The 23,380-nt window shown below is 37.4% G+C and overlaps 1 protein-coding gene across 3 annotated transcripts in view; it reads right to left on the reverse strand.

The window, feature by feature from the left end:
* LOC106875730 (synaptic vesicle glycoprotein 2C) overlaps positions 1–23,380 on the reverse strand; it is a 200,522-nt gene that overhangs the window by 15,171 nt on the left and 161,971 nt on the right. For all 3 annotated transcript variants that reach the window (XM_089365959.1, XM_089365960.1, XM_052974466.2), the window contains 2 exons: positions 19,170–19,253; positions 6,377–6,465 (listed from right to left, as the gene is read on the reverse strand). In XM_089365959.1, coding sequence (XP_089222085.1) covers positions 6,377–6,465; positions 19,170–19,253 — 173 coding nt within the window. The remainder of the gene's footprint in view (positions 1–6,376; positions 6,466–19,169; positions 19,254–23,380) is intronic.

The raw sequence follows: 23,380 nt of genomic DNA on the forward strand, positions 1-23,380 counted from the left end.
AAAGACCTGTTGAGACAAGTGAATTTGGAATTTGAAATTTGAAATCTGAAATCGTAATCGAACCGAACCCGACGACTGGCACCCATGCCAACCTCTCCTTCTTTGGACATTAAACTCTGCTTGTTAAGACCTGTTGGGACAAGTGAAATCGAAATCGTAATTGAACCATACTCGTTGACTGGCACCTGCGCCAGTGGAGCGCTAAGAGCACCGTCCAGGCATGATCATTACCAGAGCAGCTGTCTGGCTTCCGTGCTAGTAGCCCATAAATAGCACCATTTGAGTGTAATCGTTACCAGCATCGCCTTCTAGCACTTGTGCTGGTGGCACGTTAGAAAATCATTCGAGCGAGGTCGTTGCCAGTGCCGCTGGACTGGCTCCCGTGCAGGTGGCATGTAAAAAACACCATTTTGAGCGTGGCTGTTGCCAGTACCGTGTGACTGGCCCTCGTGCCGGTGGCACGTAAAAGTACCCACTACACTCTCGGATTGGTTGGTCTTAGGAAGGGCATCCAGCTGTAGAAACTCTGCCAGATCAGATTGGGGCCTGGTGCAGCCGTCTGGCTTGCCAGTCCTCAGTCAAATCGTCCAACCCATGCTAGCATGGAAAGCGGACGTTAAACAATGATGATGATGATGATGATACCAGAAATTAGGTTTCAGCCACTTTGTTATTTCAACAGTTGATGATGATTAAAAGAAATCCAGAAATGACATAGACAGTAGTTGAACTATTTTCAACCAGAGCAAAATGTAGTTGTTATTGGTTATGTCTAGATAAGAGAGATGAGTGATAGAAAAAGTGCAATGTAAGTGCAATCACTGCTTTTTTGAAAGAAACTGGAGTACAGTAGCTAGTCTGCACAAGAGAGGTGGATTAATAATTGAGGATGGGAGATTTATGTCCTAAAGACAAATAACATGACTTCTGTGTGAGAATAAAGTGGTGTATAGAGCTGACATTGGGCAACAATAAATGGATGTTTGTGTGTCAGAGAAAAAACTATCCAGTATATAGGTCAGGTGGGGGGATATGCACAGTTGCAGTGTGTTGCTGTATTCACTATTTGTTGATATATTCCCAGGTCCTCTCAGGTAATCTGTAGAGCAGAGTCCCAGTCAGTCCCTATCCATTTCCATACCTTCTCATCTGTTGTGATCATGTGGCATGTGGTAAACCAACACAAGCCATCAACCCAGCTGGGTCCTCAGTGAAGCGAATACAGTAAGCAGGGTCTAGCTTGGAAAATCAAGCAACTGTCAGAGCTGGTACACTCGAATCATATGAGTAACCGGACACATCCAAGTTTCTGAGTAGAGTTCTTGGTTGGATGCAAAATCCAACCAATGGCAACCCATAATCCTGTGAGTATATATAGACTGCCGTTTATTTGGTATAAACTTTGTCATAATACTGTATTTTCTAGTCTATAAAACGCATCGGTATTTAAGTTGCAGGGCTGAATTTGGGGGAAAATTTTGGTTTTATCCACACATAAAGTGCACCGGTGTTTAAAAGACCTATAGAGCTATGGGCCTGCAGCTAGCCTTTTTGTTGTTGACGTATATGTAGTTTCAAAATGCCTTATTTTGCAACTATGAGATGTATTGTTATTGTTATGATTTTATCTTACTATAATCAACAACAAATACATTTCGTCAATATAAAAGTCTTTATTAGATTAAAAGTAACATTATCAAAACACGAAGGTAAAACAAAACAAAAATGCTTTGTTTTCTTCCGGGCACCAATGTACTGTAGCAGAAGACTGATCTTTCCTCTGAAAAAATCGTTTGATCTCCATACACAAATTATTTTCCTCTTGAAACTTATAAAAAATACACACATTAGATGCGCCCTTCTATAAGCCGCACACTTCATTCCCCAGGTAAAAAATAGGGGCTTATAACCTGGAAAATATGGTATACAAACTAAAAACAAATAAAAAGAGAAAGAAAAGAATGTATGATTACAGAGAGGATTACAGCTCAACTAATTAGGAAGACGGTTAACCTAGATGAGATGCAGTTTTGTGCCTGAGAGAAGCACGACTGATGCTATATTCCTGGTAAGGCAGCTGCAGGAGAAGTATTTAGCCCAAAATAAACCTCTGTACTTGGTTTTTATTGACATGGAGAAAGCCTTCGACAGGGCTCTCTGCTCCCTTATCTGGTGGTCAATGTGGAAGCTAAGGATAGACAAGTGGTTAGTGAGAGCTGTACTAGCCATGTACAGGGATGTTTGCCAGTAAGGTGAAGGTTGGCAACAAGTATAGCAATGAATTCAGTGTACAGATAGGAGTTCACCAAGGATCAGTTCTCAGCCTCCCCCGCTCTTGTTTATCATAGTACTCCAGGCCTTAACAGAGGGATTCAAGACTTGCTGCTTCTAGGAGCTCTTCTACGCTGATGACTTTGTTCTTATAGCTAAATCACTACTTGACTGAGAGAAGAAATTTCAGGTATGGCAGCAAGGCCTTGAATCTAAGGGCCTTAGAGTTAGCTTAACAAAAACCAAAGGCTAAGTAAGTTCCTTCAGGGAGATGGCTCTGCTTGATATGTAAGAAGGGTGTTGTTAGAAACTCCATATGTTGTTCCCAGTGCAAGTTTCAGACACATAACGGGTATAGCGGTCTTACTGGAAGGTGCAGATACAATAAGCACTAAAAATGCCCAGACAATAGACTCTCTCAAATGCTTGGGGGTGGGGGTGGGGATGGTCAAGATAGCTTCTGTTACCTAGGTGACTAAGTTAGTAGTGAAAGTGTAGTTGCGAGAATTAGAACAGGCTGAAAAAAGTTCAGAGAACTTTTACCTTCTAAGGGCCTCTCTCTCAGTGAAAGGCAGATTGTATGATACCTGTGCACATACATCTATGTTACATGACGCCGGATGGGTAATGCACACACGATAGAGTGTGAATGATTTTAGAAGAAAATTGGATAAAAGAGGCATCAGATGTTGTGTGCAAGAGAGAAGACTGTGCTGGGTTGGTCATGTGATGTGTATGGATGAGGACAGCTGTGTAAAGAAATGCTGAGCTCTAACTGTGGTGGAAACCTGTGGAAGGGGTAGACCCAGGAAGATATGGGACAAAGTGGTGAGAAAGGATCTTCAGATGCTGGGCCTCACTGAGGAAATGACAAGGGACCAGGAGTTGTGGTGATTTATTGTGCCAAGCCAAGTAAAATTGTTGTCATCTATACATACAAGCTTATCTTTTACAGATGCTGATGTCACATAAAATGAACTCATGCCAGTGCTGCATAAACACACTCATGCCATCATGGCAGTGTGAAATGGAAAGCACCCAGCACATTCTGTAAAGTAGTTGGTGTTAGGAAAGGCATCCAGCCATAGAAACCATGCCACAACAGACAATTTGAAGTCTGGACAGCTCCCTGGCCTATGGGACCTATTGTTAGTCAGTGATCCTGTAACAGGGATAGTTATGTAACTTGTATCAGTGGGAAGAAAACAATGGCTTGTAGCAAAGGCTGAACAATCTTTTCTAAAGTTAATTACTGAACTATACTGTATGAGCAGCACCTGCTGTCAGTTACACAAATTAATGCTAACATTAATCTCAACACATTAATCTCAGAACTGTTGCATCAAAATAAATAAAAAGACAAAACTGATAAAAAAAAAACATGAAAATGTCCTATAGAAAATAGTCTTAAATGCAGTTTTAAGCAAATATTGGTAAGATGGTATAACTGCTTTTATAGTTGAATGCTCTTCCAACCATCAACTTTAAACAGCTTGGTAGGTAATTAATAATCTAGTAAGATGGAACATATCAGAAAATGATAGATGCAGATGTGGAAAAATTGGAACACTGAAACATATTCTTTCCAAAGTTCACTGACATTAAATACGAGGTCTGATCAATAAATATCTGCACTGTTACCATAGTAATGAAGCTAAAGCATGCAAAGTGAAGCCATTTGACACAGATCGACCCTGACCCCTGCTGTGCATGTGCACTAAGTTTTAACATTCTAGCTCACTTCCAAAGTAATGTGTGATCATCACATTGACTATAACAGAGAAAGTTGTCATGCTCAAAGGGCTATGCAAAGTTGCAGAAAGTGTATGAGCTGCACACAAGTGTACGAGTGGTTCAGATGTTTCCAAGATGACCAAAAAAATGTTGATAGTGATGAATGTTCTGGGAAACCTGCAACCAGCAGAGATAAGAAAAACATCACAAATGTTTTTCTGTGTGCAGCTGTGAGGGGAAATCATCGAACCACCATCTGTGAGTTATCAGAGAATGTGCAGATTAGCTATGGTTCAGTTCAGTCCATTATCACTGAAAACTTGGGTATGAGATGCATGTCTGCCAAGTTTGTGCCCAAACTGCTTTCAGTTGACCAAAAAGACACTTGGGTTTCAGTTGCACAAGATCTCCTTGATTGTGTTGAGAATGATGAAAACTTTTTGGAAACTTTGTGTAGGCCTCTGAGCAGGTATCGCCAAGCTTTTGGCAAAATTTGATGCAGATTCTCTGCTCAACTGTTTCTGTTATGGTCAATGCAACAAACACATTTTACACACCTTCCTTCCAAGCACTACTGTAAACAGCAGAAGTGAGCTAGAATGTTAAAACTTAGTGTGCATGCACAGCAGCATTCAAGGTCAATGTGTGTCAAGCGGCTTCATTCTGCATGCTTTAGCTTCCTTACTATAGCAACAGTCCAGATACTTATTGATCAAACCACGTACATATACATGGAGATACAATTGAGTTCTTAAGGTCATCTTCAATGCTATAAAGAACCAAATTATTCTCATCAACAGTGGCAAAAAAAACCCCACTGATAAAACCAACCAGCAATTTCATTACCTTCATGCCTTCAGGACAGCAGATCCATTTGGAGAAGAAGAAAGTTCCTGTGAGCAATGAAAAGTGGAACAGCTATTAGGAGGTAGCTGCAGATTTACCAGAGCGCCAAGGATTTTTCCCATTCCAGTTACAAAGAAACCAGATATCATTTTATGATGTGAAAGAAAGAAAGTGGTAAAATCTAGTCAAGTTAACAGTTCCTTATGAAGATAACATGGATAACACTTGGGCTTGAAAGACAGACTGTTATGAAAAATCTCCTTGAGGAATGTGAAGATGCAAGCTGGAAAGCGGAGCATTTTCCAATTGAAGTTAGATGTAGAGGAGTCGTTGGACACAGTGTGAGGTAACTATTGTTGTCACTTGGCCTAACTCATCATAAAGCAAATACCACCATGAGTGATATCCAGACTACAGTGGAAGAGGCAAACCTCTGGGCTAGAAGCAATGACTAGAAGAACATTGAACGAAACCTAATAACCAGTTGATCTAGCAAGCAGGGCCTCATTTCAGTGATTGGGATGGTGGTGTGCAATGATGCTGTCAAGAGGAAGGCTCCGAAATGGCATGCAACTCTCTCCTGATGACCCCATAAATTTGCTAGCATCCAGTATGTAGAGCTTTCAACTGCACTTACATCTGCAGGTAGGCATGCTTACTCCAAATTAAAATGAAAATTAAAAATGGGGATGAAATGTCTAAGGTATCCTAAACAAAAGAACTGAAAATAAAGAAAAAAGAAAATATGGAAAATAAAAAAGTATTTTACCAAAAATAATTCTAAAATTAAAAAATATTTGTGAGCTGTATTTGTTGGGGAAGAAACTTGATCTAACTCGATCATTTATTAGAAGAGTTATTTTAGCCATTTAAGATTGCATAAAAACTGTTACATTCACATTTTGCTTATTTCTCAATAAGACAGTGTCAAAAAGCTTTGTTGCACTTCTATAAATAAAAACTACAACATGAAATAGAAATGAAAAGTATTGTGAAAAATGTGCTTTAAAAAATATAGAAAAGTTATAATATAAATGAAAAGCGAAAATAACCATTAAGGAATAACAAAAAAAGACAATAAAAAATAATAATAAAAAAGACCATGTCCTTCAGAAATAGCAGATAGTAGAGTATTTAAAACTTTACCTTGTTTGCTTAGAGAGGATTCAACAGAAATGGTTCATATTATCACTTGGCAAAAGACCAGCTATTTAACTGAATGCACCAATAATAGTTCATTGTTAGGATGAAAAACAATGTCGAGCATATCAGAATTTGAAATCACTAAAAGTTTAACACTATGCTAGATGCTTTACAGATTTTACTTAAGTGTCTTTTATGTCAAAGCTCAAATTTTGCTTCTCACCATGACACGTTAAAATAAACCTTGGTAATATTTTAAGATCAATTTTTTTTTATCTTGCACTGTTGGGAACAGCAACAAGGACACTACCTCCATTGTCATCATTACATTCATCTTTCCAGCAACTCTAATCAAAGAAATGAAGGAAGACTATAAACTTACCCAAAGGACAATGTAAAACTGATAATCATTAAGGCAACCGAATTGTAGAGCAGGGGATTTTTGAAAAGACTTGTGGTATTTTTCATAGTCTGCAGGATAGAGAGAATACAGAAGATAAAACAGTTTAATAAACATTTTGTTTTTAAAAATTAATCACTACAGTAATTTAAAATTTCTAGATTTGTATGGTTTATCTTCAATGTATCTTATTCTAAATTATATTTTGCTCACTTCATTTTCTATATCTACATATAAACATATCCCTTGAGCATAGTAGTTATTAAAGTATTAGAAATATAGGTGTGAGCTTAAACTCATACCTATACCTCTAATATTTTAATAACTGTTATGTCCCAGTCCTATATAACAGTTAGATTCTAGAGTATTTAAGTTCATTCCCACAACAGTGACTATACTGTTCTATATTTAAGAGATGAGGAATTATGTGCATTATTTACATTTGACGGATATTTGTCCTCATCTTGTTTGTTGTTAACACAACGTTTTGGCTGATATACCCTCCAGCCTTCATCAGGTGTCTTGGGGAAATTTCGAATCTGGGTTCTCATTCCTAAGGTATTTTTCGATGTTATTATTATTACTATTATTATTAGTAAGTCACTGCCTGGACTTGAACTCGGAATCTTGTGTTTAGCAGCCTGCACTCTTAACCACTACACCATATGCCTGTGGGCAATGATGGAGTGAATTTTAGGGCTTATAAGTCTAATATTCTCCTATCCTTTCTTAATACCGGTTCACATATGCTATTCATATCTGCACTCAGTCTGCTTAGGAGATTGTTGTGTCCTAGCATATGTGCTGCTTCTTTTAGTTTTCATAAATTCCAGTGGTGTTCTCTGTCTATTATTTTAACTTCATCCGATAGGGGGAGATGGTCTCCATTTTCCCATACATGATCAGCTATACTCGATTTATCAATATCTCCTTGTGTCACAGCTTTGTGATGTTCCTCTACCCTTATTTTGAGGGGGCGGGTTGTGTGGTAGTTTACTGTACCTGTTATTAAAGTATTAGAAATATAAGTGTGAACTTAAACTCATACCTATATGTACGGTCTTCCTAACATTCACAAGGATGATATTCCATTAAGACCTATAGTGAGCTGTAGAGGTTCAGCATGTCATTCACTGAGCAACTTCCTTGTGGATATAATCAATCCATTAGCAGGAAAGTCAACATCGTACGTGAAGAATTCCACCCACTTCACAGAATTGATCAAGGATACCCCCATTAAATCCAACCAGATGGTGAGTTTAGATGTGATAAGTCTGTTCACCAAAGTCCCAACTGGTGAAGCACTATTGGTGATTCAAGAAAAACTAGTGACAGACACCCATCTAAAAGAACACACTAGTATACTGATATGCCTCAAGCTACTGCTATCTAGCACCTTTGGATGATCTCTACTCAACCGCTACACAACTGCTACTCGACTGCTACTCAACAGCTACTCGACTGCTACTCAACACTCCTACCATGGCCAGATTACCTCTATTTATATGTCTTGGAAGATCCTACTTCTTTGCCTGGGGGTGTCGACACAACACCTCCCCCTTTTGAGCTTTTTTTTTTTCTCTTAAAAAAAAAACCGAATTTATCAATTTTGTTTCCTCGGTTAGAAACTGGCATATCTTTTTCTCTTAGCATTTATTTCAATCATTTCTGTAGGTTTTCTCTTCCTACTCGACCTGCGTGTTGGTCTCACTTTCGCTTGTGGTTCTGGGACCTCGAACAAATCATACCATATATCCATTTGTTCCTCTTGCCTCTCTTGGTTTTTGAAATATCTTTTTTTTAATTGGTTTAAATGCCTTCTGTGTTCATATTTCGGTCCTTTTACTGTGTACATCACATTACCCAGATGTCCCATTATACTTCCTTGTTCCCAGTCCTGTTTTCCATTACTATATACTCTAAAATACAATTTGTCACCTGTGTTAAAAAATTTCGTTTTTCTTCCCAAATTTTCTATTTTCTGTTTCCTGCTCGGCAACCATTTGTCAAAAATAGAACGAATTTTTCTGGAAAACATCAAATCTGCGGGTGACCTACCTGACTCTGCATTTGGATTCGGTGTTATTCTATACACCTGCAAAAATTTTGTCATATTTGTATCTTCAAAGGTTTCCCGTCTGGTCTTCCTTAAAGCTCTCTTGAATGTGTCGGCGAATCTTTCCACTAACCCATTTGATCTTGGGTGGTATGGCGGAGTTAACACATGCTTCATCTGAACCAACTTACAGAATTTTTTGAACTCCTTCGCTGTGAATTGTGTCCCATTATCTGACACAATCGTATCTGGCACTCCATACCGAGTGAACAGTTCTTCCAAGAACTCAATCGTCACACTTGAACATTTACACACTTCAGGCCATTTGGAATAGCTATCCACCACAATGATATAATAGGAGCTATTTAGTGGTCCTGCGAAATCCACATGTAGTCTAGACCATGCCGAATCTGTTTTTGGCCAAGGCTGTATCTGCACTGGGGGCGCCCTTGCTGCCATCATGCATCCCATACACTGTTGTACCAGTCTCTCAATTTGCTTGTCCATATTTGGCCAATAAATGTAACTTCTCATAAGGCTCTTCATCCGGATTTCCCTGGACGTTCAACATGAAAATCTTTTAATACTCTGTTTTGCAGTACTTCAGGTATTACCACTCTTTGCACGTATAATAATACCTCATTACATTCAGAAAAGCACTTTGAACCTATGTCCTGCTCATTTATATTTTTTGTGTTACATAACATATTTTTAATCTTATTTATAAACCTATCATTTTCCGATTTCAATTTAATTTCTTCCAGCGTTACCGACAAATCACATACTACATTGCACAAAATGTTCTTCAGTTCCTTTTCTAGTTTTAACGATGCAATCACCATGTCTTCAAAAGGTTCCTCATATTTTGGAATCAGCCTAGACAACCCGTCTGCGTGTCCCATTTTCACTGATGGCAAAAGCTCCATCTGAAAATCGTAGTTCAACAGAGTAGTTCCCTAGCGCTATAAGCGGTTTGCTGAGTGCATGGGGATACCCTTTCTCGAACCGAAAATAGACAATAATGGTCGGTGATCCGTTTGCAGTGTAAACTTCCTCCCATGTAAGAATTTATGGAATTATTTAACTGCAAAGATTAATGATAACGTCTCTTTTTCAATCTGGCTCTAGTTTCTTTCCGCTGGTAACAGAACTCTCGATGCATGTGCAATAGCTTTGATTTTACCATCATTAAATTTATGCAATATCACTGCTCCTATGCCATATTTACTGGCATCTGATGCCACAATTATTTTCAATTTGGGGTTGAAATGAGTTAATGATAACTCTAAAGTTAACCGCTTTTTTAGTTCCTCGAATGATTTCTGACATTCATTTGTCCAGCTCCATTTCGAGTCCTTCTTTAGTAATTTGTTCAACGGAGCTCTTAGCTCATGCATTTTAGGTATGTACAACTGGTAATAACTTACCAAACCTAAAAATGCTTGTAGTGTTGTTTTGTTAGTGGGAGCAGGCACTTTTTTTATCGCGTCAATCCTAGAAAGGTCTGGTTTTCATCTGTTTTCATTGATCACCTATCCTAAGTACTTTATTTTAGTCAAAAAAAAATTCACATTTATCCTCCCTTACTTTAAATCCATAATCACTTATTCGTTTGAAAACCTCTTCTATATGTTCACTATGCTGGTCCCTTGATTCACTTTTAATCAATATGTCATCCAGGTATGGGACCGCAAACTCACAATCTGCTAGCATAGTATCCATCACTTGCTGAAATATTGCTGGTGCGACCTTTACCCCAAATGGCAGTCTTTTGAAACAGTACAGACCTTTACGAGTATTAATTGTTAATACTTTAGCACATTCTTCATCTACCTGTAATTGGAGGTAGGCCTCAGATAAATCCCACTTGGAAAAAATTTTCCCTCCATTGCACTTGGCAAATACTTCCTCTGAATTTGGCAGCGGATAATTATACTTTTTTAAACAGTCATTCAGCCCAGTTGAGAAGTCCGCACATACTCTTACCTCATTATTTTTCTTTTTGATATATACTGTAGGAGCCGCCCACTCCGAGTAATCCACTTTTTCAATTACTTCCAGGTCTTCCAATCATTTTAATTTCTTCTCAACTTGATTCAACGCTGCAAACGGTACATTCCTTTTCGGTTTAAACACCGGCACTGCATTTTATTTTAACTCAAACTTTAATTTTTTCACACATACCGAGCTCTTTTGAAAAAATATCCGGGTACATCTTTTCAGTTTTAATTTAATTTTTTCCGATGCTTTCTCTGACACAGGCTGTGATGCATTCATCTTGTTACACAATGTATTCAGTGATAGATCCCACAGGTCGAATCCTTCCATTAAATCTGTCCCAAACAGATTCATTGTATTTTTTGATATTATTAGTTTACATTTCTGTGTCCTGTTTTTAAGTTTTATTTCTGTTGAGGTTTCACACAAGAATCGAACTCGTTCCCCTGACACACCATGGGCTATCCTAGTAGTCTTTTTATACCACGGCCTGCCTATTTTACTCCATGTTGCCGTATTTATCTATACTATAAATTGCAGTGTTCTTGATTGCTTGATTGATTGATTGATTAATTGAGTGTCGGCAGATTCACTCGAGAACGGTGCAGTGGAATCGTGTGAAATTCAGCACAGAGCGGCAGCATGGTCCGCTCATGTTCAGGAGATTTTTATTGCCCTCCAACTCCCATGGTTACCGAGATAATCGATTATTACTTTTTAAGATAGGAATGTCCCATTCAAAGTGGGGAGGGGCGATTTTGTTGCCTTTCCTATGCGCGAAATTTTACGAAAAACCAGCACAATAAAGATTATTTTTTTCCAAGTAATGTGGCTGGGTTTGTTTTTCGAAAATTTTAATCAGAGGCACAGAAAAAAAATAATTTCAATCTTTTGTGCATTAAAAAGCCAAAGCTGCTAGACGCTGGCATACAGCGATCGATATATACGCAGTGAACGTTTTCTCCATTTGCGTGCAATAAGGCTTAGGGCAAGCGAGTGTAACATCGAAATAACTTGAAAAGAATGCATGTGGGAATGCCGTTATAATGAATGCTCATTTAAATGTATTTTGCATGGAGTTGATGTACTTTTTAACAGGAGAGGAGTGCCTGCAGGCTGGTTCTTCTCAAGTTTATGCATTTTCAGGTTCAATGTGTTTCAAATAAGTACTGACAATTGAAGGTGATTGCAAAGACAAAGAACTACCTGTTTTTTTTTTAACAATTTTAACAATGAGAACATTGGACAAAATATGTTATTGACATTAATAGTTTGTACCTCAGCTAATTACTGTTGAGAACTGCATAATCCATGTGTCATATTAGAGATCTAAAAGGCATTTTCGAATTTCATTATTTTCTTTAATCCAGGCAACGCTGGATATTTCTGCTAGTTATCAATACGTCTGAACCGGTATCTAATTGCATTTTGGTCTGAAACCCATTTATTTCTACCGACACAAATTTTTGGTTTTGTCTGGTATAATTTACTTTTGTTGAGTAGACTTTCTTTTTTTTTTATTGTTTTCTTTGACTGGCATTTCGTCTGTATATGCCCAATTTTACCACACTTAAAACAGGTTTTATCTTTAAAGAGGCAATCTTTCCTCAAATGTCGCTCTCTGCAACCATAGTACCATTTTGTATTTAATTTTTTCATTCTTTGTATACTTTCTTTACATATTTTTACATTTTTCTTGTCTTCTATTTTCCTTGTATCATCTCGAAGGCTTATTATTTGTTGGCATTCTTCAGCCACCTTCTGCAAAGTGAGTTTCACATCTTGGTTCAACTTTGATAATATTCTTTTTCTAATTTCTGCGTCTTCCGTTGCCACTAGCTCTTTAACAAATATTAAACACTTGAACATATCTGGCGTTAATTCTTCCAACTTGAACCTTGTGCAAGCCTTGTTAACCATACCAGCATATGTCACAAAATCATCGGACTCATTTTTCTTTAAGTTTAAATATTCCCATCGAATGTTAAACTGTGAACTTTTCTCGCTAAAAATATTCGTCAAAATATTTATTGTTTCCTCAAAACACAATTCCGTGGGCTTTCTCGGCAAAATAAAGTTACAAAAACTTTTGTGTTCCGGAGTAGCAAGCTTTCGCAAAAGGAGTCTTACCTTCCTTTCACTAGACAATCCTTGACATTCCTCTTGGAATATATCTTCGTATCGTCTGTAATATGCAGCAAAAGTAGTTCCTTTATCCGGATTGTAGTGAAATTCTTTGATGGAATTTGCAACACCATCTGCTGAAAATGATTCTGTCATATTTCTCGCCTGCAGTAACAAATCTGTTAACTTCTGTAGTTGCTGCTGCTGCTCTTGTTGTTTCACTACTGCTTTCAGTAACTCTTCCATTTTTGGTGCTATTAGAAACCTCGTCGCCACTGTTATGTCTCAAGCTACTGCTATCTAGCACCTTCGGGTGATCGCTATACAACTGCTACTCAACAGCTACTTGACTGCTACTCAACACTCCTACCATGGCCAGACTACCTCTATTTATATGTCTTGGGAGATCCTACTTCTTCCCCTGGGGGCGTTGACACAACATATACCTATAAGAAACTTGATGGAAATGTTGACCTGTGTAGAAACTACCTATTTCAGTATGGACACTGATATATATCAACAAGAAGAGGGTTTAGCTATGGGTTTGCCATTATCACTGATAATAGCCAATATATACATGGAATACTTTGAGAATTTGGCTTTAGGATCAACACCACTGAAACCAACCCTATGGCTGCGATATGTTGATGGCACCTTTATTCTCTGGCCCCACCAGGAAGATGTCCATGTGCTGTCAGATCATGTGAACTCAATAAAGCCATTCATACAGTTCACAATGGAAAAGGAAAAAGACAATCAGCTAGCGTATTAATAACATGCACCAAGTATGGATTCAGGATATCCGTATACTGCAGGCCGACCTTCATTGGACGATACCTTAACTTCAATTCCCACCATCCATACAGTGTAAAGAGAGGAATTGCTCAGTGCCTAAAACGTCGAGCAAAGTATATAAGTAGCCATCGTGATACACACCACGAAGAAAAGATGAAGCTAAGTAACAATCTATTAAGTAACAACTACCCCCAAAACATACTATCCACTCCAATTATGAAGAAAATAGAGGATGAAACCAATAAACTGGCCACAGTCTGTTTACCCTATGTGAAAGGCCTCTCGGAGAAGATACAAAAGATACGCGGTCCATATGACATCAGGACAGTATTCAAAAGTAATACAACACTTCACAAATATCTCCTTCGAGTAAAACAACCAATAGAAGAGAATATGACCAAACACTGCCTATACTCCATCCCATGCAGCTGTGGTAGGTTATACAAGGGGAAAACATACCACCCCCTCAAAATAAGGGTAGACAAACATCGCAAAGCTGTGACACGAGGAAATGTTGATAAATCGGGTGTAGCTGGTTATGTATGGAAAAATGGAGACAACCTCCCCCTGTGGGATGAAGTTAAAATAATAGACAGTGAACACCACTGGAAAATATGAAAACTAAAAGAAGCAGCACATATGCTAGGACACAACAACCTCCTAAGCAGAATGAGTGCAGATATGAATAGCATATGGGAACTGGTATTAAGAAAGGATAGGAAAATATTAGATTTATAAGCCCTAAAATTCACTCCATCATTGCCCACAAACATATGGTGTAGTGGTTAAGAGTGCAGGCTGCTAAACACAAGATTCCGAGTTTGAGTCTAAGCAGTGACATGAATAATAATAATAGTAATAACAATAACAACAACATCGAAAAATACCTTAGAAATGAGAACCCAGGTTCGAAATTTCCCCAAGACACCTAATGAAGGCTGGAGGGTATATCAGCCAAAACGTATTAACAACAAACAAGATGAGGACAAATATCTGTCAAATGTAAATAAAGTGACCATACTGTGCTGAAGTCTAAACCAGGGTTATTGATTATGATCTGTCTCTTTCATTTTCCATAATTTTCCAATGTAGTTCTTTGTTCATAATGGAAACTTAATTCCAAATCAAAATATCTTTTTCCATATAGTTGCTTCATTATTTCAGACTTTGAATTTCTCCTCTAATCAGAATTTCCAGTATTTATTTCTTTATATATTTGGGGATCATCCTGCTTTCCTTTGTAAGATACTAGCCAAATGTACAGCATATAATATATTCAATTCTTTAGAAAACTGAACTGATTATATCCTATAAAATAAATCTGCAGCATGTGATATTACACTTGAATACTGATGTCATATTTTCTATAGATTCATTGTAGTTTTTCAGCCAAATCCTAAAAATAAAATTGAAGTTGCAGATCTGTTTTTACCTCACCTTTGCATGCATCTTTCAATAAAAACAAATTGAAGATTAACAATATCATAAAGAGTAGACAGAGAATGTATCCCAGGAGCACATTGTTTGATGGAAATGCAAAGACTAGTCATTTAGCAATATGAGTACACAATAAAAGAAAAGTGGGGGTGGGAGTGAAAAATGGGTAAATGGAGTTTATACAAGAATATACATGAGGAGGGATTTTAATAGTTTCATATGGGTTCTGACTATTGTAAATAGTAGGATTGTTAAGAGTTTTGTTTATTTGAGTTCATGCAAGTTATCCTCGATATCATTATGATTTATTAATATATTTAAATTTGAAAAATTGTTTTACCATTAAAAAAAAAACAACTTCCGAATAGCAAAAGCACACAGACAAAACCTGAACTGCTGAAATTCTGGAATTATGGAAATATATTGTTGTGTGATTGCATTACTAACTACACCATACTATTGAGTTTATACAAAGTATATTTGTATGCTCTTTTCCCCAAAAGCATTTGCAACATCATCATCCTCATCATCACCATCATTTAGCATCTGTTTTCCATGCTGGCATAGGTTAGACAGTTTGACTGGAACTGGTAAGCCAGGGACTGCACCAGACTCCAGTCTGTTTTGGCTTGGTTTCTACAGCTGGATGCCTTTCATAATGCCAACCACTTCATAGAGTGTATTGGATGCCTTTTACATGTCACTGGCACTAGCCACAACTACAATTTTACTTAGCTTGATGTGTCTTCTGAAGCACAGCAAATTGCCAAAAATCACTTATCATCGCTTGTGTGAGACTGTCTTCCTGAGCCTACCTCTTCCACAGGTTCCCTCCACAGTACTTCTTTACACAGTTGTCCTCATTCATACACATCACATGGCCCATTTTAAATTCCTCTGTTATGGCCTGGAGGACTATAATGAAAAAGAAGGGGTTGAGAACCAATCTCTGGTGAACTTCTATTTGTATGTTGAATTCATTGCTATACTCATTGCAGACTTTCACCTTACTGACAGCATCCCTGTACATGGTTTGAAAGCTCTCACCAATCACTCATCTATTCTTAGCTTCTGCAATGACCACCAGATAAGGGAACAGGGAACCCAGTCAAAGGCTTTCTTCATGTCAAATGCAGAGGTTTATTTTTGGCTAAATACTTCTCCTGCAACTGCCTTCTCCTTGTCATAAAACCAAACTGCATCTCATCTAGGCTAACTATCTTCCTAATTAGTTGAGCTATAACTCTCTTTGTAACTTTCATCATCTGGTCCAGCAATTTGATACCTTTGTAATTATTTCCATCTAAGGCATCACCTTTTACTTTTGTAATAGCTGTTATAATGCTACTGCACCAGTTGTTGGATATGACTCCTTCATGCACAACCTGATTAACTATATGGGTGACTAGACCATTTCCCACTTCACCAGATACTTTAAGCATCTCAGCAGTGATTCCTGATAGGCTAAGGGTTTTCTCCTTAATTGTTCAGCCATCAGTACCCTCTTATTCATCATAGTCCTCCAGGTAATAACAGAGGAATTCAAGACAGGTTGCCCCTGGGAACTCCTCTATGCTGATGATCTGGCCCTCATAGCAGAATCACTACCAGAACTAGAGAAGAAACTTCAAGTTTGGAAGCAAGGTTTAGAATTGAAGGGCCTTAGAGCCAACGTTACAAAGACCGAAGTTCTAGTAAGTAGGAAGGCAAACACATTACACACCCCTTCAGGTAGGTGGCCCTGCTTGATCTGTAGGAAAGGTGTAGGTAGAAACTCCATAAGATGTATCCAGTGTAAGCTATGGACACATAAGAGGTGCAGCAACATCAAAGGAAGATTAACTGGGAAGATAGCTTTCACGTGCAGCAGAATCACAGGGGCAATAAACACCACAGATGCTCAGAAAACAGACTCCATCAAATGCCAGGGGGAGAAACTAGAAGTAGTTGATAGCTTCCGCTAACTAGGTGACCAAGTCTGTAGTGGGGGTGGATGCTCAGAGAGTGTTACAATTAGAATAAGAATAGCCTGGGCAAAGTTCAGAAAGCTTCTACCCCTACTGGTGACAATGGGCCACTCACTCAGAGTGAAAAGTAGATTGTATGATGCATGTGTGCGAAGTGCTATGCTTCACAGCAGTGAAACATGGGCCGTGACTGCTGAAGACATGCGTAGGCTCGAAAGAAATGAAGCTAGCATGATCCACTGGATGTGTAATGTCAGTGTGCACACACGACAAAGTGTAAGCACCCTGAGAGAAATGTTAGACATAAGAAGCATCAGATGTGGCGTGCAAGATGTTTGTGTTGGTATGGTCATGTATTGCGGGTGGACGAGGAGAGCTTTGTGAAGAAGTGCCACTCCCAAATAATGGAAGGAATCCGGGGTAGAGGGAGACCCAGAAAGACATAGGATGTGGTGGTGAAGCATGACCTTTGAACATTGGGCCTCACAGAGGCAATGACAAAAGACTGAGACCTCTGGAGGTATGCTGTGACTGAGAAGATCTGGCAAATAAAGTGAGTCCACAGCTGTAACCTACACCAGTGTCACATAACCAGTCCACTGAAAAGTACCTTGGATCGTAGGGCAATATGCCATGCTTGAGGAGACCTACTGAGCCAAGTTCATCAATATCAGCAATATCAAAATCAAATCAAATGGAAATTGTACTTGTGAACCCTGTACCGGTAGCACGTAAAAAGCACCATCCGAACGCGGCCGATGCCAGTGCCGCTTCGACTGGCTTCCGTGCCAGTGGCACGTAAAAAGCACCATCCGATCGTGGTCAATGCCAGCTCCTCTGGCTCGTGCCGGTGGCATGTAAAAAGCACCCACTACACTCTTGGAGTGGTTGGCATTAGGAAGGGCATCCAGCTGTAGAAACACTGCCAGATTAGATTGGCGCCTGGTGCAGCCTCTTGGCTTCCCAGACCCCAATCAAACCACCCAACCCATGCCAGCATGGAAAAAGAACGTTAAACGATGATGATGATGTTTTATCTAACAAACTACAATCTATTTGGATAGCTGGTCCCTTCTGTTTGGTTCACAGTAGGCAAGCCTTCCTTCTTCCATGTGTTCTCTACAGGCCCTCCTTCTTCCATGTGTTAGCAGCCTTTCATAGTGATACTTCCAAGCCTCTTTATTCGCAGACATCTTATCTTCCTTATTAACAGTAATGTTATTCCAAATATAGTATCACATCAATAGAAATCACTAGTCTGGAGGAGAATATCATCTTATTAGACTGTTTTGGCTATCTCTGGAGTAATCTCAGGTAATGTGATAGATATTTATTTCTCATGAATATAATCATCTTTAGTTGGTTGGTTTTTGTTAATGAAGTAACTTTTAGCCTGACATTGTAGACATCTAATTATCCTTTCCTTTAACATTATGAAATTCATAATTTAGATCAATGAACGAGACTATTTTCAATATAAATATGGTGTTTGTAAATCTAATACAGATCTAATACTAGATTATTTCTTTCAAACTTATCATAAATGCAAAGCTTCATACTGTCTGATGATATTTTCCTACAAAAACTGAATCTCTACTTCAAATGACAAAATACTTCAGCTTTGATCAATTATTCATTCTCTGAATGACATAATTTTTTCTAAATATGTATTGTAAAGTATTTTTAAAAATACAACTTTTTCTGTCTTATTTCCATTTATTTGTATGGATCTTTTGTTAGTCATGAAAACTCTTGAGATAGTTATAACATGGTATCAATTGCTACATTTGCTTACATAAATTTCTTTCTTTTCAATTTCATTTTCACATAGCTGCTGATAGAAATAGTAATGTCTGAAATATTCAGCAAAATTAAAGTATTGTTTACTCAGTATTTTTAACATGATGAGATTCTTTGGAGGTGTAGGTCCATGAGTAGGACTAACATAATTTATCAAGGCACTTTGTTTTCATTTTTTCCTTCTGTCAGTTCAGCATGATTGAATCTTAAGTGATATCAGCTTCCGAGTCAATCAGATACTTTAGCCATCTTGCAATAACAATATTAAGAAACTTGGAGAGATGGTTCTTCTCTCTTAGCAGCTCCATATCCCACAAAGGTAAAAGTGGTTGGACAGTGCACAAGTGATCTGTCTTGTGGCTGTACTTGCATGCTAGGCATATACAGCATTCATGATCTCTCCATCAATGCAGGTTAGCCACTTATCTTTTACTATAGCATAGAACTATTCCCATTGTAAATAGAATAATGATTTTTTCTTATGAACACAATAAAATGATAATACTATATTCTTACAGAGCAATTACACAAAGTTAAGTAATATATATTGCCTCGAGATATCAAAGAGTACTTATGATAAATAAATGAGAATACTCACATGTTTTAATTTCCCTGTTATGGTAGACTGTGTGGAAGAGTGTTTGCTGCTATTGGAATCTTTCAAGCTCCGAAGTGAAAACACCTGTACAGATTAATAATCATTTTAGTTCCCTTTGACAAGCATTTACACAAAACTTTCACTACAAATCAAAATGCCTATTTAGTGAAAAATTTTATAAAATATTTAGGTAATTCGCTTCTTCTGTACTACTCTCTAGTAACTTTAGTACCTTGTAACCATTTATAACTCTCATGCATTTATTTTCAGTATTTATATCTACCTAGTAATTTTTCAATAGTCAGGCCACTTCACATTTATTCTATAACTTTCTTGATGTTTGTAGTGATTAAAATGATGTGTATTGTTTTTTGTTTGTTTGCTAAAAATCATCTGAATGATTTGAACAAATATTAAGATGGAGAGGTGTTGCAATTAGACTCCTTAAAAGCAAGGAATTTAAGTTCTTAGGAGCAGGTAGTATGAGTGAGGTAGGTTATATTCATGGTGGAAATGTGGGTAGCTAAAATAAAGAACAATTTAAATGAAAACTTGAATATGCTGAATGTCACCTATAATCATTATTTGGTCTTCTAAAATATGACAAAAGAATTTATCATAGTAATATTATCAAATAGCTTAAAAATACAGTGGAGTAAGGAAATATTATTCAGATCTTGAGTGTTGTGATGTATATCTCCAACATAAATTATAAATAGCTCTAATATACATTTAATATTGTAACAAGCATGAAAGCCAAATAAAATTATTCTTATCAGGATTAAAAGATAGGCAAAATTGTGTCTATTTTGCATTCCATTTTAATGTTTATATTGTAACATTACTATATTTTTCTCTTCACACTTTCAGAATTGAAAAGTTTGTGATACTGGTCCAAAATACAAAATAGTCAGCTTTCTTTTATATAACAGAATTCTTGAACAATGAAATATAAGCATATTTTTATGCAATTAAAAAAGCTTGAATGAAAGTCTCCAAAAGCTGATTACAAATGTAGCACTGGGTCACATGGATATTGGGTATAAATTCCAATCAGCACTAGGTGATGCCAGTTTAGATAAGGAGGAGATATAGAAAAAAGACTAATTGTTAATAAGAGATGATTTACTGCAAACTACAGAACAATGCTGTGAGTAGTGCTGGTTTCCAACGAATAAAGTATTATTAGAATCTGCAGCTCCACTGTGTAGGTATAGCTTGTATATAGCCAGTATTGATTGCAAAGTGAGCTATTTTGTATTTTTTGTAGATTTGTGGATCCAGGCAGTAAAGAAATAATCCATAATGAATCTAATGTATCATTTGCGCACTGATGTTGTTATTTCTTTACAACAACTGAATATTGTGCCTGTAAGTGTTTACAATTTGTTGTTCCTGAAGTTGTATGCTTGTCACCCACATAGTCAATCAGGTAATACAGAGAGGGGCCATACTGAAGGAGTGGTGTAGCAATATAATCTTTAAAGGTTACAAAGGCAAAGATGTTCAGAAATAATAGAATCTTAGCACAACTGATTAGAAAGAGAATCTGCTTAGACAGAATGCATTTTGGGTTTGTGCTAGGTTACTTACCACTGATACTCTCTTACTAGTGAGAATAATGCAGGAGAAATTTTAGTACAGACTAAGTCTCACTATCTCACATTTGTTGATCCAAAGAAAGCTTTTGACAGGATACCATGATCGGGTGAAACTAAGAAAACTAGGAGTAGATGAATTGCTTTGAGAACAGTGCAAATCATTTACAGAAATGTAATTAGGCGGTGAGCTGGCAGAAACGTTAGCATGCCGGGTAAAATGCTTATCGGTATTTCATCTGCCGTTACATTCTGAGTTCAAATTCCACTGAGGTTGACTTTGCCTTTTATCCTTTTGGGGTCGATAAATTAAGTACCAGTTACTCACTGGGGTTGATGTAATCGACTTAATCCCTTTGTCTGCTCTTGTTTGTCCCCTCTATATTTAGCCCCTTGTGGGCAATAAAGAAATAAGAAATGTAATTAGCAAATTGAGAGTTAGCAATGAGTTTTATGCAAGCAGGTGTCCATCAAGGCTCAATTCTCAGCACCCACATCAAGCAATAACAGAAGAGTTTAAGACCAGGTGGCTGTGGGAACTCCTACATGCTGATGATCTAGTTCTTTTAGGAGACTGGTAGATTTAGGGAAGCAATTCCTGTTGTGTAAACAAAACCTAGAATCAAAAGGCCTCAGTATAAACTTAGTAAAGATTAAAGTCTAAATAGCGACACATGGGCTTTGAATGCAGAAGACATGAGAAGATTGGAAAGAAATGAAGAAAGTATGCTCTGTTAGAAGTGCAACATAAGTGTGAATGAATGACAAAATAAATGTGCTGAGAGAAAAACTGGGCATAAAAGAAATTAGATGTAGTGTACAAGAAAGAAGATTGCACAGGTATGGATATGGGATGTGCATGAATGTAGACAGTTGTATAAAGAAGTATCAATCATTAAATGTGGCTGGAGCTTGTGGAAGAGGAAGACCCAGAAAGACATGAAACTGAGTGGTGAAAGCTGATCCCAGGATCCCAAACCTCACGGAGGTGTAATGGTGAATGGAAACACTTTTATAAGGGTGATTTATCTAGTTTTTATTAAGCAGTATTTTTACCACTTTTATAACGGGCTGAAATTATCTTATTTATATGGTGATTATTCTACCGAGTAGACTTTTCTAAGTCCACGTCAGTTTGTCACCAATTTATAACATGTTCAAACTTGGAAAAGATAATAAATATAGATGTTTATTGAGTAGAAATCTATAGTGATAAACCGTTATTTATAACTTAATTATAAGTATTATCACTATGCATAAATCTTAACTCAGGCTGATTAAACGCTGTGATGAATTATACACCACCAAGACACTGAATGTACATGTATGTTGAAGATAAATAAAACTCGCTCTTTTTTACCGCTATAATAACAGTTTCATAGTTGAAGAAATAAATTTCATTAACAGGTTGAAGAAAATGAAGAAAGAGAAAGTATTTACTAAATTAGTTTATTTACTTTCATTTAATATTTACAGTACATTTATAAGTCAAAAGAAAACTGTTGTAGAGGATTACGACATAAAATTTATATTACTAATTCTTCCATACTAAGCTACTAGAGTTTTATACAACAATTCAAATAAGCTTTGTTGAATTAAGTAATAGACATGGCATAAAAATAGCCAATATCTCAAAGGGGTGAGTGTCATGGAAATGAGTGACAACCAACAAACACTAGGCATGAGTGTCGTGGAGTCTAGTGACAATCAACGATCACTAATTAATTTCCCCAAAATCAGGGTTTTTATAACTGCTCATACTTGAATTCTAAGAACCATATTTCGTGAAAGACTTCTCTTTGATGAAAGTTTAGAATTCAAATATGGGCAGTAATTTTAACCAATGGGAAACTAACAATTATATTTGTTCGAGTAAACATGACTATTATGTCATATTACTACCGTTTAGGACTTGTATCACTACAGAGGAGATGACAAAGGACTAGGATGTCTGGCGATATGAGGTTCTGAAGAAGGCTTGCCCATGTCTATGCACAAATGGGTACCTCACCCAATCTCTGCTAAACATCACCCTGACGCATCATCTCTCTTGCTAGGACTCTCCACCCCTTGAGAACATCCCACGTTTTTTGCTACTTAGCCATTCTTCATCCATCAATTATTGTTCTCCTCACCTACATGCTAGTGATTCATTCTTCTCCCACTGAACCACAAAATTATCTCCTCATGCACAACATCTGCTTTTCTCTCCCTCAACTCCTGTAGCCTACTCAACTATATGTCATTTCTCTCTTGTTCTCTCTGACAGTGTATCACTATTTCAGATCATTATTGCCTGCTGTCTTCCCCCCACTCTCTTCTACATCCCTCTATCTTCCCCAACTTATGCATCATTGATCATTCCTCACTCCCTACATCCACCTTTCAAGTTGTTGCCAACCTCTCATCCCTCCACCTTGCTTCCCCATACATCCCTGTAAACTCCCACCTACCTACACTCCTAGTTCCACTGTTCCAACAATGACAGTGACATCTATGATAATGACAGTAACATGCTGTGAATATTTTGTAGGTAATTCCTAGTAATTTTTCTTTTGTTATTAAGTTTAAGTTTTTGAGTGTGATGGTAGGTTTTATTTAATTTTCTTTAGT

This window comes from Octopus bimaculoides, chromosome 18 (genome assembly GCF_046866305.1).
Source record: "Octopus bimaculoides isolate indiv1 chromosome 18, ASM4686630v1, whole genome shotgun sequence".
In the NCBI taxonomy this organism is placed as follows: domain Eukaryota; kingdom Metazoa; phylum Mollusca; class Cephalopoda; order Octopoda; family Octopodidae; genus Octopus; species Octopus bimaculoides.